The sequence below is a fragment of the Leptonotus elevatus genome, chromosome 5 (genome assembly GCF_054856555.1).
Source record: "Leptonotus elevatus isolate MCC_2025b chromosome 5, RoL_Lele_1.0, whole genome shotgun sequence".
Taxonomy (NCBI): Eukaryota; Metazoa; Chordata; class Actinopteri; order Syngnathiformes; family Syngnathidae; genus Leptonotus; species Leptonotus elevatus.
Window position 1 is genome coordinate 9,421,142 of NC_141243.1, and position 18,274 is coordinate 9,439,415.

Sequence of the window (18,274 nt, forward strand, 5' to 3'; positions counted from 1 at the left end):
TCACAATTGACAAGTTACGCTTATGGGTTCAAATCTCAGATGATTTCATAACTTCCCAATTGGGTGTAATTCAGTGGCTTAATGAAGTGCTGCTTGTAAGAGTGAAAATACAAATGTTGCTTTTACTTTTTTCTTTTCTTTTTGAGTATGGGCTGATTGAGAACAAGTAGCTGCTTGCTTTGTCACAAACTCGTCACCCCGGTTGTCATAGTAACAAAAGCCACTCTTCATTGACCCAGCAGTACAGGGGGGTGCGGTGAGCAGTGAGTCATTTGCATAAAAGATCCACCACTCCAAAACTGACATCCCCTTTAATAAATAAAAATGTGACCTTTTTATGAATCTGAGCCAAAGATTTTACTAAGAAAATAGTTCAAATTGCTATTTTCTGCTCCCATAGATTCATTCATCTTTTGTGTTGATCTTTAAACAGCTGGTGTAGGTTTTTAGTGTGCCAACTTGTTTTGAGTAGATTACTCTTTTGAAAAAAAACTAAAGCACTCAACTTTGATACAATTTATTTCACTCTCTAGCTTGTGTAGAAGCAAACACTTTGCCTCAGATAAAATGTATTTATTAACTCCACAAGATGCGAGGAGTACACATCATTTGCCCCCGGACACTCGAGAGGTTTGGAGGGGGAGGAACCCCCCCCCCCGGAAGAAAACAAGAATTGCACCATGATTGTGTAGGCCAAAGAAGGAAAAAAAAAAACCATACATGTGACTTTCAGTCATTCAGTCAACACATTTCATGAAGACGGCTTTATACACAAGTGTCCAACAAATTGGCGTACCCAGGCTTCTCTTAATATAAAGGTTTGCATGAGGGAGTGTCAAGGCTTCACGTCAAAGAAAATGACAGAATACAATCGGAATATGAGAATCTGTTATATTTTTTTGGTGAGGAAAAAAAGAGCCACATTTTTGTTACGAGAATTTTTAAATGGTTAGTGAAAACCAATGCTGTTTTATGTGAAAACAATACTAATACGAGAATAGATTCAGATTTTTTGGGGGGCAGTTTTAGAATTAAGTTGTAATATTGTGAGAAATAAAGTGAGGTTTTCAAATTATATGAATATGTAGAACTGTATTGGTAGTAATACTAAGCGGTTTGAGAAAAATAAAAATTCCTAATTGTAAGTTTGTTGCAATTGTGTATTGCTTATAACGGACTGTACAAGTTTATTTTTCATATAGCAATAAAGATGAAATATAATCCATAAAATAGCATTTTTTTCCATGTAATATATTTAATATATTGCTGCAATTATTTTTAAACTAATATGACGGCTCTAATACAGACGTAAATTTTTCTAAAAATGTAACTTCAAATATTTAGGCTTAAAACTAACAAAAATACAAAAACAAAACTGCTTTCTCGTAATATTACGGCTTTATTCTTGCAAAAATAAAAACCTTTATACAGTACTAATGTTATGCCGTCATTCTAAACTGCAACTTCTGTTAGGGTAGTTTTTGGTTTTCTTTTTAGTGGGGCTCTATCACTATCACTAATAATGTCATCTTCTGGAAAATCAAAACGAGCGCGCGTTTTGTTCCTCTAGCAGCACGTAAAGGTGCAAAATCTCAACTCCTTCACATTAGCTCGTAGCATTTAGCACAAGCTCCTCGAAAAACGCGCGATGCACAAAAGCAAAAATTATTTCAATGGTTGAGAAACAACAACAAAAGAATCCATTTTAATTCAAAGTATTCAAAATGAATGACATTTAGTAGCAGAACGTGTTCTGTTATTGGAATAAAACATCTGTACAAATAAACAGTTAAAACCTGCTCACCAAAGAAGACTTCCTTTTCAGCTTATTTGGGAATAACAGCAGCATCCCCCCAAAAACAGGAAAAGGGGGTGCGCCCATTTCAAGAGGGGCACTGGTTAAATTAAAGCTACATTTTGTGCAACTGTATACGAAGAATATAGACTACGGCTAGTCAGTAGTCAAAAGATTAAGGACACTTCATACAATTGGCGAGGAATATAGATCTATATCTTAATGTGCTGTACATGGCCTCATATTTACATTATGCTCTATAACTGCTTTATTGACACTTCACACGACTCACAAAAAGTTTCAGGATGAACCTAAAATGCACCAGAACCTTTACCAGTGAATTTTACTTGACCTCGACCCTTTTGACTGCACATTTCCAACTGCTCAAAGTTTCAGTTGGAAACATCCCTAACTTTTTGCCAGTAGTGGAATTCATCATCTCCGTTAAGTGCAAATTGACATTTTATGACGATGCCTGTCGCATGGCGTCGGCTTGAGCGGGAAAAACCCGAAAAGTCGGAGCCACAACTTGCTTACCTCTAACCTGCCTGCAGCTACTCTAGTCTTTCTCAGGCGGCCGCAGATCTCACCTTGTGCCCGACATAAAACTGCAAGAAAAGTCAGCTCAAATGTGCTTTGAAAAGCCAAACTTTCCATCGGGAATGTACGACTAGGTCCAGTGTGCTTCGATGCTTACTTATCGTCCATAATCTCGAGGAGATTCTCTTACCTTCTGCCTGTGCAGACAGATCTCAAGTGGACCTAAAAAAAAAAACGGCAGCCATTTTGTGAGTTGCAGTCCTCATCTACAAAATAAACTTGACATCGCTCTTAAGGTTGCCATGGTGATGCTGTTGGGCATTGTTGTTGTTGTTATTGTTGTTGGTGCTGAATCGGTTGGGCAGGACCCTCATCTTCATGGTGCCGTCGGCGCCGCAGGAGAAGACGTGGTTGGCCGGCCCCACCTCCACCTGCATGACGCCCGTGCCCAGGTTGCGGAAGAGCGACTGCCGAGCGTGTTCGTGGGGGAAGCAGTAGAGAACACTCTGCGTGGACAGGTTCCACACCTGTCAAGACATTCATGAAAAAAAATTTTTTTTTGTGTGTGTGCAAGATTCCAATCGATCCAAAAAGGTTAACGATCAAACCTCACACAATGAAGTTCTGTTAATGATTAAAAAAAATTAACGATTAACTGTCGTCCAACATTTATGTCACCGATTCACATGACTGAAAATACTAACAAACATTTGGATCAATCAAACTTAATCCAGTTTCATATGATCAAAATTCCTAATAATGACCTGCTAACCATCAAAAAGTTCTTTAACATTCAACTTTAGTTTCATCAAATTCCATGTGTTGGAAAAGTTATCTTAAATTAGTCAGAATATTCAACGTGAGCGACATCAAACTCCACATGATTATAATTATTCCACACAAAAGATTCTTCAAGATCAACTAGCCAGTATGTAAGTATGCCTGTTTGAAAAATTCTTGCTAAACCCCACAGCCACCCCCCCTAAATACTCTAACAAAATGTTACCTTGAACAATTTCGTACAATCCAACAGTAAAATAATAATAATAAATAATATTTAAAATGATCATTTCGATATTCAGCAGAATGAAATGACAATAATTGGTAGATTAATTCAAAATACATCATAAAATAACTTATTTGTGGGTCCCTTAATGCTGATGAATAAACAGCAGGTAGAACATTTGGCTGTTTTGCACTTTGTCATTTATTATGTTTCACATTACAACAAAGAGAAAAACATAAAAAATTGGCCGATTTTTTTAATTTTTTTATACCTATGTTTACGTTTTTGAGGGCAATGTTTAACTGTCATTGTCTTATGTTGTAATGTGTCAAATACATAAAGAGTTTAAAAGAGCTAATATCGGCTTGCCCTCGTTTTAATGCACCTTACTTGGTAAGCTTTTTATACTGTATCATACTATAGTTTAGTTTTTGTACGATTAAAGTTTTGCATCCTGAGACGAATGTGTAGACACTTTGTAGAAACGTCGTCTTTAGGTCGTTATGGCCACTAAATAGCATCAATAATGTAGCAAGTTGGTAGCACATTGTTCGCCTGCATAGCAAGCTGCTCCGTTTGAAAAGCCAGCATGGGAGTCATTTTATTTGATGAACAGCCTGTATATATGACTTAATTAATGTCACGTAATCTGGTCGTTCCATACGCGGCCATCAAACACTCCAAACTCCACGCCGCTTTTCAATCAGCCGGCATGCAATTAAAGACTTCACATGATGGGGGAATAGAGCGGTTTGAATCTAAAGCAGATGCGGTGACGGACGAGGTGAGGATCAATCTGAAGACTGGCTTGCCATGCTCGCACTTTAGTTAGTCGTCAGTCAAGTTGTGGAGAAAGCAGCTGCTTCGTCTCATTCCCGGCACCTGCTTGCACTTGCTCTGATGGCCGACGCGTCGAGACATAACAGATGCGCTGCGGGACTTTTGCCTTTATCTTGTGTGACAAAAACAATCCAAAATGCTTGTGTTTGCTATTCTTTCTTTCTTTTTTAAAGAACTCAATATATATTTTGAGCATCATTGTCATCTCTGACACAAAAACAACTGAAACAAACGTATCCTGTGCTTACTGAAGAGTGAATGTGAAACTCACACTGCTGCTTAATAGGTATGGGCAAGTATCAGGCCAAAACCAGCCTTATCTCAAGGTATGTTGATACCAGCCTCAATTAACTAAAGAAAAAAAAAAGTAGTTCACCTCCCTAGTATATATGCAAACAATTTTATTTGACCTCTTCCGTCTCCTTTTGAAATAAAATCGTATTCAAAATGCTACTTTCACGTTAGTTGGACTTTTGTCTGTTTAATTGTAGGGATGTAACGATATCCAACCATCACGATACGATATCACGATATGAAGGTCACAACGGGATAATTATCAGGATATTGTGGGGGGAGTAGGGGTGTGCCCCAAAATTTTATTCTCATAAGAATCACGATTCTCATTTAGTACGATTCAGAATCGATTTTAAATGTCCCAAAATCGATTTTATTTAAATCATTTTATATTGTCTTCCCTTTGTTTGTGTGTGCCTTTATTGGGAGCGCTGTTCATGTTGTACCCGATTTGGCCACTTAGGGGCAGTGTGGTTCCACGCGGTATGAAACACTTTTAAGTTGTAGCCACATTAGAGAGTAGAAGGAAAAAGTCACGATCAAGTTATTCTAATAAGTTTTTTTGCAGCGTGGAACTGTTTTTTTGAATGATAAAAGTGCAGAGAGTAACGCACTAGTTAGCATTAGCAAGTCAGACTGGAGTAGATCATTACGATTCCTTGAACATCTATAAATTGAAGCAAAAATCATTGCTAATCAAATAATTTTGAACCAAAAATCGCGCTTAATCGAAAATCGATTCTGAATCGAATCGCACACCGTAAAATTGGAATTGAATCGAATTGTGAGACATTCAAAGATTCCCACCCCTAGTGGGGAGGTTGGCAATATTGTAAAAAAAATAGCTCATACAAAAAAAACAAAAAAAAAACAATATTGTGCTTTTGTACACAAATGCAATACATATAAACAACCTACAAGCTCTAATAACACTTAATATTGAGGCACTTACTTGCTAATGCACGCACACATTGAGATCCTCCACATATTGAATTGGTTTCACAAGCATATTATGTACCCCTTTATCTGACCATTAGCGTGGATTTTAAAAATAGAAGGGCCAAAACATACCTTGTGAAAATTAAACTGCACTCAAAAACTAGCCACCGGAGGGTGCTACAACTGCGCAAATGGAAATCAACCTGACTTTTTTTAAACAGATGTGCTACTTTTAATATTGTGACATGACGACGACAATATTGTGGCAGTTTTAATATCGTGAGATCTTCAGTCTAATGATAATTTTCTGTCATTGTGTTAGTTGATTTGTGTGTGTGTGACAGTACTAGTAGTATAAAACTTGGCACCAGTGAGTACTCAAGAGTGAACACTCGTACTGGTATCGTCTGCTATTTGGAAACCCATCCTTAAGGGTAACAAACATCCGCCTACTATTGACAATTTTCACTTATATATTAGACAGAAAGAGAAGTTACACACCAAGCCTCCGCAATGTACCTTAAGGCTGCCTTCGGCGGACCCGCTGATGAAGCAGTCCTCGGTCGGGTCGACCGCCAGCGCTTTGATGGGCGAGTCGTGGGCCTGGAAGCTCTGCCGCTGGTGTCTGTGAGGGAGCTCCAAGATGCTGATCCAGCCCTTCCTCCCGCCCGTGATCAGCAACTGCTGCCTGGGCACCATTAGCAGCACGGTGGCGCCGGACTCGTGGCAGCAGAAAGCTAAAGAACAGTTGGGATAGCGGATGCGTTGTGATGTTGACTCCATTTAAAAAACATTTTTAAGTCATGTCATGAGTGTTCTGCATGCAACTCACCGTGTACAAGGCTGTTAATTGGAGTCACCAATGTGTCCCATAGACACACGTTCCTGTGGAGAGAAATAATGTTTTTTTTATTCCTGTGGTAAGCAGTTCAGTATACTGTGCAGTGAAGCGTTTAAGGCCATTGAGATGGTTTATTAACAGAGTAAAAACAAAAACTTATAAATATGTTTTTTTTTTTACTTTGTCATTCACTCGCAAAAACGTATTTATATGTTTTTTTTCCTGCTAGAGCATACAGAAGGCTTTGATGCAGCAGGTATTGTTCATCAAAAATAATGAAGTTATCACATTAATTATAAACCAAATATCTTCTTACTATTGAAAATGGCTCAATATGTCAAGTATCCCGTAAAATAAAAAAATAAAAAATAAACCCAACTATCATCCCTGAAAAGACCTTAACCGTTCCACTGTTTACAGAATTTAGCAGATTGTCTTACCGGTTGTCTGTGGAAAGACCCGCAGTGGCAATAAGGGAGGAGGAGCCCACAAAGACAAAATCATGAGCCGTCTTGTTGTGGCACTGCAGAGTCTGGCACACACACAAACACACAAGAAGATTCTTACGAGCACTGACAGTAATCGAGAGGCAGCGGAATAGTAAACAATAGTAAAAAAAAAAAAAAGAAGAAAAATGCGAGCCAAAGGAAGAAGAGGAGGAGGGATGGTGTCGGTGAGACATCACCACCATAGAGGTTTTGACCCAAAAAGGAGAAGACAAATGTAAAAGGGGAAATAGACAAGCACTGTGACAAAAGTGGCTGGTGTTTCGGCGTACCAGATAGGGTTTGGGAGCGGCCCCGCTCGTGTTGGTCTGCCAGAGACTCAAACCGCCATCGGCATCCACGATCCCAAACTGCACAAAAACAAAAAGGAAGTCAGACAGTTTATTAAATTTTTTCCCCCCCTACAGCAGGCTCAGTGTCAGCTGCAACGGGGACACCTGTTGAGATGCGCCGCCACCTTGAGGTAACGTACACCACGCTCCAAACCGCAGCGCTTACATAACCGCTAGAAATGTTTGCAGATTCTCCAAGCGTCTCTTGCTCTTTTTGGGCTGAGCCGACAGAGGAGACGGAGACGGTATTGAGGCACCATCTGAGGACATGTTTGGCGGGAGGCGGGTGCACTCAGCTGAAGAACAATGTGCACTGAAGCCAACTCCCGGCTGTGCTTCGTGCCAGCGAGGCAAAGTTGAGAAAGGGCGCGTGAAGAAGTCTCTCAGTGGGACTGGCTCGCGTTAGAGCAAAGAATTTTGAATGGTTTTTGAAAGCGGCCAGGTTCAAAGGGAGCGAAAAGGTGATTTAGTGACCTTATTGCCTTGATGGTTGAATCGAATCCTGGTCACTCTGGAGTTGCCTGGACTTCTGAAGCAGATGATCTGCTGCGAGTGACCCCACTCAAACATCCTCACGCTGCCATCTTGAGCCCCTGTCAAGTCTGCAGGAACAACCAAAAACGGCCAAGACAAGAATTATAAATAATTTGTGAGGCTCCAGCAGATCTATCTATAGTACAATAGTAACATGCAGACTTAAAAAAAAATGGACTAATTAGCTCCTCTTGGAATGGTTTCTTAATACTCTTAGCACAAATGAATCAGCTTTTTGAGGGCTGAACATGTCTGAAAACTTTTGCAAGCAAGTGCATCCTGATGACAAGGTAGGGTGTTCCTCTAATTAGGGCCAGAAATGTGGCAAAAATTTGGCTTTTTTTTCTCCTCCAATTGGAAGCAGGGAGACAGATGTGTGATGCCAAATAGCAATTTTTTTGTGTGTACAACATCTAATATGGACATAGAATAGTGGCAAAGTTTGATCATTAAAAAAAATTGCCATACAAAAGAGCCAGCGTTAATAATCTTTAATGTTGTCTTTTTTTTACTGTAATTTCTTAGTGTCTGTCTGACTTCCGTTCAGCTTTGTTAGGAGTACTGTACAGCCAGTCTCAGGTGCGTGTTTGGCTTTTTGCAAAAAAAAATTTCAGGGGCCTACTGGGCAGTTCTGATAGAGCCCAATAAAGTCTGTCTCGTAGTAAATGGCTAGGAAAAATAATCACAATTCTGTTGCTCTGTTTTGCTGTGTCTGTGGGTTTTATTATGAATTCAATAGGTTATTTGCTGTCTGTGTGTTTTAACATTGACGCTGAGAAGATATTTTATTTCATAAATAGCTAAAGAGATGTACCAGAGTATTGCACCATCTTAAATGTTTTTTTAAATATTACAAATAGCACATTAGTTGAGAGAAAATAATTCAATAAAAATGTTTTTACTGAATAATGTAGAATGTGATTAGTTTCAATCAAACAACACTAAATATCTTAAAAAGGGGCTTATGTGAAATATTTGGTGTGATGTAATGTAACAAGAAGAAGAACAGATTGTCAATTAATAAGCTATCAACTCATTGGACAGACGAATTTATACTTACAGTATGGCAGCGTGGGATGTGAGGTCATTCTTCTCACATTGTTGATATTTCTCTTGATCATCTGAAGGAAGAAGGTGAAAATGAGGAGGAGGATGAGATGAAATGCGTGAGCCAATACAAATGCAGAACTTTGTTGTGGTGCCTTTTTTAGAAGTACTGCGAGCTGCATTGATGATCATTTCGCGCTGAACGCATCATATTGTCATTTGTGTGAGCGAAAGTTTTGTCATGCAAATGTTGGATGTGTTCCAATGGATACCACAGCATTACGTACACTTACTATACACACACACTAATGATATCCAACACAAAAGCAGCACCACCTTTAACAGCAATGTCAAAGTATTAAAAAAACAATAACCAAATACACCCAGTCTATGAATTTATTTCTTGATAAATACCGGTAGGCTGAGATCTACTGATTTGTGTGATGTCACTGTTTACTGTCTTAAGACAGCAAACATATCACTAATAACATATTCTGTTGGCTTTAACAGTTAGCTGTGGTTCTTACTGGCTGTGTGGATATTTATTAAGAGCAGAGGGTTCTCTGGTGAATGTGAATGAAGGTGACTCACAAACATTCATCTCAAAGAGTGAAACCAAATCAATCTTTCAGCTGCTGACGGCAATCTAAACCCACAGCAGTCCTCTCTGCGCAGTGCGTGGGAATTCAAAGATCAAACATCTGAGGCTTATTTGACAATTTAGCAAACACGTTCAGATAAGTGAATGTGATGCCCAGTGAAATGGCTGCGAATTTTGAATGCGGTATGGAAATCGGTGGAACTGACCACAGAAGCTCCCCGGCCTGTCTGATGGCCGCCTAGCCACGGCATGTTGATGGGCGTGCCGGGGCTGCTCCGAGTGTACGGCGTGCTGCCGTGCAGCGTGACAAAGTCATCATGTGCGTGGATCACGAGGAAGTCATCTGTGCCCACTCTGCAGAGACAATATAACATTTAGATTCAAAGTATTGTACAGTTTGAGCCAGGGGCATGGATTTTGTCTTGGCTGTTACTGAAGATGATTAACTCATTTGCTCCCAAAGACATAAAAAAACGTTCTATTTTAAATATTACCATGGTCCCCAAAACATATTTATACGTTTTCTTAAAATGTGTTTTATGCTAGAGCATACAGAAGGCTTTGATGCAGTCTCTGAACTGAAGAGAACTCTTTAAGGCAATGGTAGTTATTACAAAAACGGCCAGCAGGTGGCAGCAGAGTATACGAGATCAACGAGGGCTGTGTTGCAAAAAGGCTCTTTTCCCCAGTGTTTTAAACAGATTTTTGAATAATGATTAAATTTAGCTATATTCTAATGCTAATTGCTGCAAAACAAACTGATAGAAATATTTTTTTCCCTGATGAAAGAAGAGACTAATCTTTCTTTCTTTTTTCTAATTGCTGCAAAACAGAAAGCGATAGAAATACATATTTTAAAACAGCCGGGAGCGAAGGGGCTTGCTTCAGTGAAAATGGTTGTGAGTGAATGAGTTGAAAAAAACCCTAAATAAATCATCCAACATCCCAAATTGTGGGCACTAAATTGAGTGTTCACTCACTAACGCATGTGCTCTTGACATACAGGTTTTTAGCTTTAGCTAGCACTGATGTTTTTCACCACGGAACATTTGGGAGAGCAACACAAGTGCAAAATGCAAAATGTTTGAAGGGATGGAATTGGAAGTGTTAGTGGAAGATAAAGTTAAATGCGTTTCAAACTTGGGAGAGCATACTTGAGAGGCACGCGCCTATTGTCACAGTGCAATGAATGACCCGTGAAGATACATGGAAACGCAGAGTTGAAATTTTTGTCAGCAAATTTGGCACGACTCCTTCTTGTAAGTGGTTTAAAGTCAGCCTTATAGATCATTTAGACGCTCCAAACTTACAATGTCAACTAGATATGTCGCAGCATTTTTTGTTTCCGTCTGTTTTCAAGTTTCAATTTTTTTTTACTTTGCCTGCACTACGCCGGCACCGCTATGTGTGCTGATTTTCACCTGCCTTTCAGATGAGGTATTTACAGATGCAAAATCAGCCATCACAATTTGTCTCGGGGTTAATTAGTGCCATGTGTTAAAATCCTCTATTTGCATACAGTCCTCCCAGAACATTTTGCGGATTCTTTTTAGTATATTAGCTTCTGTTTATGCCCTTTTTTGCATGAGGAAACCTTCAGTAAATCATCTTAGCTGCCATAGTAAAGGTAATTACTGCTCCCTACGAGCATTTCCTATAATTTATTCAATCGAACAACGCATCCAGACACCATTTGAACAAATACAGTACTGTACAGAGAAACAGGCATTGTGTCCAGATGGCACCAGTCCAGCCTCCATCTAACGGAGAGGGAGGCAAGCCCTCTCTTACCCTTTAGCTTCAACCTCCTCGTCATCGATCCACGTCAAGATCTGTGTGGCCAAAATGGAGGACACATCCAACTCCTGAATGTCATGTGTAGAGGCCATGACTAAGCAATTACGATTCGCCTGGAAGATACACAATAGTGGGAGTGAGTGGATAAAAGTAGAGAAGTCCTGTTATTGGTAACTTTTGGTCACAAAATTACCCTTACGCATATTTCTAAGATGCCACCATCACTTTTTTAATGACAGAGTATCTATTTTTAGTGATGTGTATACGGGAGGTGTACCTTGTTGATGGCAAAGGCCGTGATGATGTCTGACTCCTTGTGAATGATGCGAGCCTTTCCCCCAGGGGAGCCCAGATCTGATTCAGTCTGCGCACACACACACACACACATCCAATCATCACAACTTTATAAAGATTTCTTCAAGGCAGATAGCCGCCATAACTTCACAAAGTATTCTGTTTCTAACTACAGAGCCATTGACCTGACAAGATAAATAAATTCTCACCCCAAAAAAATTCTCGCTTTCTAAGATCAAAGCTGACGTGCCAGCAGCCAAAGCACGAACCAGGCCTCGCCTGCTTCTTTGTGTCCAACATTGTACATGTTGTCAGTGTATTTATGTGTGTTTGTCGTGCCTTGAGGGGTTAGGAGAGGACATGTGGTGCTTCATCGCGCCGCACTGCTAACCTCCAGCGAGCAACATAACCGGGTTAGTGCCACAAGACAACAGGAGCGCAGTGGCCTATGAGCAATAAGTACAAGCGCAACCGCGGAGGTGACTGTTATATTGTGATTCCACAATTATTCAAAATTAGACGCATCCTCGGAGCAGGATATTAAATCACAGTCTTTACAGCATTTATTCAAGAGGAAGTGGGTGTGCCTCTCTGTCAGATGCGATAAAGTACAATTTGACTCGCAGAAATCTAAATATGGTGGTTTGCCATTTACACAGCGTGCATAATCTCTGTGGGGATGCAGATCGACTGCGACATTGTTAGGTCCAAGAATGAGAATCTATTCAGCTTCATGCGTCAGTCCTTTCAAATACTGAGACAATTAGCACTGTACTAGGGACAGGCGCTAAAAGCAAAATGTAGGTTTATACTTCACGAGTAAAAAAACACTGCCGCCAGTTTTTGCGTGAAAATGCATGTGCTCTAGTTCTGTCATCGCAACTAGATGACATGCAATCATTGCTATTCCACTACAAAATGCAAAAATAGGCCATGTAACGCTCATGCCAATAAGACTTCATTAACCAGCCACCCACACTACCGCATTGTAATATGGTTTATATTGTTTAACTGCGTAAAGGGAGTGCAGGACACCAGTCTGCTGATTCATTTCAGCTTTTAGAGCAACTTTTTCTAAACCCATCAATTCTTCTGTAAGACGTGTCGTTATAGGGGTAGCTGGAGATGATCTTGTCAGACGTTGCGCGAAACGTGGGCTACACCTTGGATTAGTCGCTAGCCAATCTCAGAGCACTTATAGCCAAATGACCATTCACCCACACAACATATTGTCGTTGCTATGTGCTGTATATTACTTATGTCCATTCCCCCCCCCCCCCAATTAATTTTTTTTATTATTTACGAATGCAGACGTCACAAAAACCTAAAAAGAAAAAAATGAAAAAAAAATAGACAAAAGTGTTTTTCACATAGCAGTGACGATATGGATGCTTTAGAGTCTTCAATTATAACATTGGTGTTTTTCGAATACGGGAGGAAGACTGAATATCCGGAGTAAAACCTATGCAAGCACGGCAAGAGCATGCAAACTCCTTGTAGGAAGGTCATAATTTCCACTGAGCTGTCAATTAAAATGACAGAAAACTTAATTTCATCTTTGAGTAAAAGACTAAAAATATAACTAAAAAAGAAAACAACATTAAGCTTGAAACATGAAAATGACCGCAATATTCACATTCAACACAGCAAGCCGCACACAAATTGATATAAATAAATTGCATACATATTAGGGGTGGGACAGTACCTCGGTTTATGGGCCACAGAACAAGGTTGAGGCATTGTTCAAAATGCCTCAACTTAAAATGCCCCAACTCAAAACGCCCTCTTTATTTTGCATGTCAAAAAAGCTGCATTTTGTAGGGTACTGAATAATCTAAATTATTTCTTATTTTCTGACTAACTGTAGACATGCGATAATACAGTAGTGAAATAAAATATGTATAACAAATCAAAATATATACAAATGTTAAAAAAAAAAATCTTAAAAATTCTCAATAGACACTTTTGCTGGTGGTAAGGTTTGTTCAAGAATTATCGAGGTCATCCTTGCAGTCATACTGATAACAAAATGAGTTGTTTTTATGATAGAATTTGTCCACAGACACACCACATACTTTATTCCCATCCCTGATACATACACATACATATTAACAATTCCTCTACTGTATATGGCAGCAGTACCTGATGGTTTCCTGTCTCGTCCATCCTTGAACATTTCATATCAGTCTGGTCCTCAACCAACTTTAATGATTTGGGAGGTAGCACAACACAAAGGAGACACGCACAACATACAGCAAGTGGTGGACCATGCATACAAACACACAGAGAAAGTGAATTATTGTGATGTTAATTAAACAGGCAGCAATTACTTGAATGAAATGAAGGAATCATCATGCAGCTGGAGGCAGTAACAATACATTGCATCATGCATAACTAAAAAAAACAAAGCAAAGGAGTTAATTGGAAATAATGACTCAATTGCAGCGAAAGATAAAATCTAATTACTTTCTGCATTAGCAAAGCAGTGTTATTTAGTAGCATAATGTAGTAGTAGGTGTGCTACGTTCATGCATGGTAAGGTGCGGTGTAAAGATGGTGTACCTCGCCAGTGTCATGCTTCTTGGTGAAGATGTTTTTGATGAATGTCTCCTGCACTTCATCCTGCTTTACCAGGAACTGCCAAAGGCGCTTAACAGGGAGTGCTGAATGGTGACTCGTCCTGGAAACAACAATAAAAACACACCGTGTCAGCCGCATGAGCTCACTGAAGCAAATTCAAAAGCTTGAAAAAAATTAATTATTGCAGTTTCGTGCCGCTGTTGCCAACTTGTAATAAATATTCAAGCTCATGCTTGAGGCACAACACATCTATCAAACATATTGTTTCTTCAAGGGCAGTAATATCATGACGCTAAAAACAAAAGATAGGAATTTAGCAAAATGTCCATCAAATGGGATGAGAAAAGGAGCGTCTGCTTTGATGGCAGTGTAACACACAATAACACTACATTTGGTCTGACTTGACATGATATAAAAAATACTGGAGGATAAATTCCACATAATCTACAAAAGTCTTATATGGTAGTACCTGAACGGAGTGTTGGATGGTTCAAACAGTGCCTTGTGTCTGAGAATGGCGGGGCCTGGCGTGATGGCTTCTTCCTGGAAGTGTGTGGAGATGTACTTAGAAGGAGGGCCTCCAAAGATTTCCAGCCTTTTCTGCAGCACTTGTTCCCAGCGCTGCAGCGTCTTCAGCACACTGTGACACAGCGGGGAGGCCACAGGCAGGTCTGTGCCAAGTGGGATTTAAAAAAACAAAAAACAAGACAAGAGGATGACGGTACAGCTACACTGCAGCTTGTTGGATGCGTGTACTGTTTGTGCCACATCTAGTACTGACCCAATAGATCATATCCTGCCATGGGGTAGAAAGACTTGAGGTTGACTAGCACCAGCTGGACCATTGCCAAGCGCATTAAACACCAACTGGAGAAGGAAAAGACCATTACAATATAGACAGCAATCCGGAACATTGCCCTCATAAAAACTAGGGCCATAACATTTATAGACAAGCCTGCATTTGAAGTCATTGACAGAAAAAAATCACAATGAAGGGTTGAATTGTGCTGGCGATGATATCAACCTGTAAGAATTGTAGTTAGTGTGCTCTTTTTGAGGTGAGTTGGGGTCAAATATATCATCATATTCATCCTCCTCCTCTTCATTTTCACTGCCCTGGCTCTCTTCTGAGTCATATTGAACTCGGTTTTCTGACGGTGGCAGGGATGGCTAGTGGAACAATAGGAGCACAAAAATCAATCATATGAGCTTTGCAGGAAAAATGCATTTTAGATTTTTGAATGATAGTCTTAAGGAATACCTTAGCGATAAAGTAATCCCAAATGCTGAGCTCTGGTGGGACAAAACATTCTTTGAAAATGGAAGTGGCTTCCTGGTCCACAACAGGTTCGGGCTTGGGGCTGGAGGGGGGCTCCTTCTCTATGCTGGATTCTTCCTTCGAGCCACTGCGTGACGAGAGAAGCCGGAAGCGTCTGGACTTTTTATCAGAGGCGTCTGTGCCTGGTGAAGCTGCGGATTCAACAAAAACATTATTAAGGTATCCATGTTGTTTTTAATTTATTTAGTTGTTATCACAGCCATGCAACAAATTATGATAATGAATACAATCAACGGACACTTTAGGTACAGCAACAAAACTGAAAAAAGATCCAATGTATGAACAAAAAAAAATGCTTTTAGGAAACTAATACTCGGTTGTGATTTACACTGAGTATTCGTTTAATACTGGTTACCTGAGAGATCATACTAAGATGTGTTTCTCTATGGAGGACCAAAACTATATATAAATATATATATATATTTTTTTTAATATCCATTTTTGTTTTCACTTTTATTCATTTATTTAATTATTTAGTCATTAATTTATTTTTAATTTTGGCAGTTTTGGTCCTTAATATTTCTCATGTCTCTAAATAATGCAAACAAAACTTAATATCATTATCTCTTAAATTGATTGTGCAGATGTACATGCTAAGTGTTCATTGCTTTAGGCATTTCAGCATATTAGTTTTAGGATTAAGAGGGTTCTATCTTGATTAAAATCAATGACCAGGAGTATAACAGACAACAGTGAAAGTAAAATCCCTAATCAAGTTTCAGTGGGAGTACGTCAACTAAACAAGTCTCTTTCTAAGGCTGATAACATCTTACAACATCCTAAAGACAAGAACTAATTCAGCACAGCTGATTTAATTTGGCCCATTATGTTCCACGTCGGCACAAACTCAATCAAATCCAATTGAATCGTTCTCACTTACCTGGCGGGGGAGTTTTTGCTGGACTGTTGGCTTTCTCAATGACGGGGGTTCGTGCGCCTCCTCCGAACACCGTCACCCAGAGCTTGCTGCTGAGAGGGTGGGCCACGATGCGAAAGAGCTCGTTGCTAGAGTGAGTGGCCATGCCGTGAACAAAGAGGCTGAGGTAAACAGCTGTCAGGATCTCACACAGCAGCACGGCTAGGCCCGGCTGACTTTCGTCACCTGCTGAGCTCAACAGACGGATCAGTGAGGCGATACCTGGAGAGTGACACAGCGAGAGACCAATGCGAGAGGCAAAGGCAAAGTTGGGAAAGTGAGACTTTAAGAAAATGAAAGTTTGGGCGTTTTTATCTATTTGGATTTGGTCCTACATGTGGATGAAAAACAGGGTATATGTTTATCTTGGTTATTACCTGGCCACTGCGCAGGAGAAGTATTTGGCTGAACAGACCCATCCATGCTGGCGGTTCTTGCTTGCTGCTTTTGAGAGAGCAAAACGCTCTGATACACCATTCCGGTGAAGTTGTTCATGTGACTGCGGAAGAAGGACCGACAAATTATGTGATGAAGCAAGTTTGTGAGACATAAAACTCAGGACAGGCTGGTTTCAAAGCCTATTGTGTAATACTAATATGCATCATGGTAATTAGGGCTGGACTGTAACTAACAATTGTTTTAATAATGGATTAATCTGTTGAAAAGTTTAGATTTTTACTTAAACCTATTTTAAGACATTTCTATTTGGTGTCTAAGGATGATGAACCTTGACAAGCATAGGCTCAATCTCTATGTAAGCTTGACTGGTTGACCCGGCGCATGTAGCACAAGTACACTGCAGCAGATTTTTGAGCAATTTTAAAATGCCTTCAAGGGAAGTGTAACTTTGATATAACCCTTAAATTTCCACCATATTTGACTATGACGTAACCCCCCTAATGACACCAGACCCACTGGCTTGTTCAATTATTTTTCTGTTATTTTACTACTCTGGTCGCATTTGGTGTAAGATTTATTGGGGCAGAATGAAAAGAAATAAGGGGCATGACCACTGGTACCCATGCATACTAAATCATGCATGGGGTGATGCACACAAGCAGCCACATTAGACAACAAACAAGATGATCTTTCCTGGTTTTATGAATACAGTAGTGTGACTTTCGAGGCTTAAAAAGGACGTAAAAAATGTGAAGCGCTTTTGAAGCTGGTATTTGTCAGTCTTGACTTTAAATTTTAATTAGATTTGTGACAAAGGAACATTGTTATTTCTTATGTAACGTTTTCCAATCATTTTGATCACAGCACAGTGGAATACTAAACTTAGAACGCTATGTTTCTTTGGAACGATTGACATTTAGGCTTTTATCATATTTGTTTGTGAGTGTCTGTCATGTTTCTTGATGTCTAACAGATGAAAGTTTTCTTATGCTTGACCAGGCTGGTACTCTTAATGCTGGAAGCTCTGGGAGCCTGGAGAGATTTTGGAAGATAAGAGGGGGAGACTCATTATTATTTTAAAGGCAGCTCTGCAACGCGCACTACATGCTAAACTTTGTAATTAATTGAATACATGATTGTTTTTTTATGTCCCTCATTCTGCCATAGACTTAATACACACACACACACACACCATCTATGACATGCTATTGGTACCTGGACTGCCTAATTAAATCAGTAGGTCTATTTCTAATTTAACATTGTCTTTGTAATGGTAAAAGTTTTTTTTGTGTTTTTTCTTAAAAGTGGTGTGTGCCTCACTTCAGAGTTTAGCTGAATCTGCTGTGTCTGTCTGTCTGTGTTCTCTTGAGCGCGAGTGAACGAGTGAGAGAAATTGTGTGAATGTTTTAAAAAGTGTTGTGCGCTTAGAGCATGTTGACAGCATTCTGTTTTGTGACTGTGTTGTCGTGGCAACGGTGCCCGCATGCCCTCTACTGTACTTGAACTTGTTCAAGAACCAGCAGGTTCCCAAAAAAGACTCCCACATTTTTGCTCTCAACACAATGTATATTTTGTTAATACCACTTCTTGTCAGACCGAGCATTAATACAAGTGCTTATTTTTAGTACTCATCGGTCCCGGGAAGCAGCACTTGATAAATACCATTTACGTCTT

General features: G+C 39.7%; 1 protein-coding gene across 4 annotated transcripts in view; it reads right to left on the reverse strand.

The window, feature by feature from the left end:
• Nucleotides 1-501: 501 nt before the first annotated feature.
• Nucleotides 502-18,274, reverse strand: part of dmxl1 (Dmx like 1) — a 40,207-nt gene continuing 22,434 nt past the window's right edge. For 2 of the 4 annotated variants that reach the window (XM_086077188.1, XM_086077187.1), the window contains exons 34-51: nt 16,579-16,700; nt 16,166-16,423; nt 15,208-15,416; nt 14,971-15,116; nt 14,728-14,813; nt 14,416-14,617; nt 13,929-14,046; nt 13,509-13,568; nt 11,350-11,436; nt 11,067-11,185; nt 9,482-9,629; nt 8,688-8,748; nt 7,568-7,695; nt 7,034-7,111; nt 6,696-6,787; nt 6,247-6,299; nt 5,934-6,151; nt 502-2,862 (exon numbers count right to left, since the gene is read on the reverse strand). In XM_086077188.1, the coding sequence (XP_085933314.1) occupies nt 2,602-2,862; nt 5,934-6,151; nt 6,247-6,299; nt 6,696-6,787; nt 7,034-7,111; nt 7,568-7,695; nt 8,688-8,748; nt 9,482-9,629; nt 11,067-11,185; nt 11,350-11,436; nt 13,509-13,568; nt 13,929-14,046; nt 14,416-14,617; nt 14,728-14,813; nt 14,971-15,116; nt 15,208-15,416; nt 16,166-16,423; nt 16,579-16,700 (2,446 nt within the window). In that variant the 3' untranslated portion in view covers nt 502-2,601. The remainder of the gene's footprint in view (nt 2,863-5,933; nt 6,152-6,246; nt 6,300-6,695; nt 6,788-7,033; nt 7,112-7,567; nt 7,696-8,687; nt 8,749-9,481; nt 9,630-11,066; nt 11,186-11,349; nt 11,437-13,508; nt 13,569-13,928; nt 14,047-14,415; nt 14,618-14,727; nt 14,814-14,970; nt 15,117-15,207; nt 15,417-16,165; nt 16,424-16,578; nt 16,701-18,274) is intronic. The other 2 variants (XM_086077190.1, XM_086077189.1) reach the window with 1 other exon arrangement.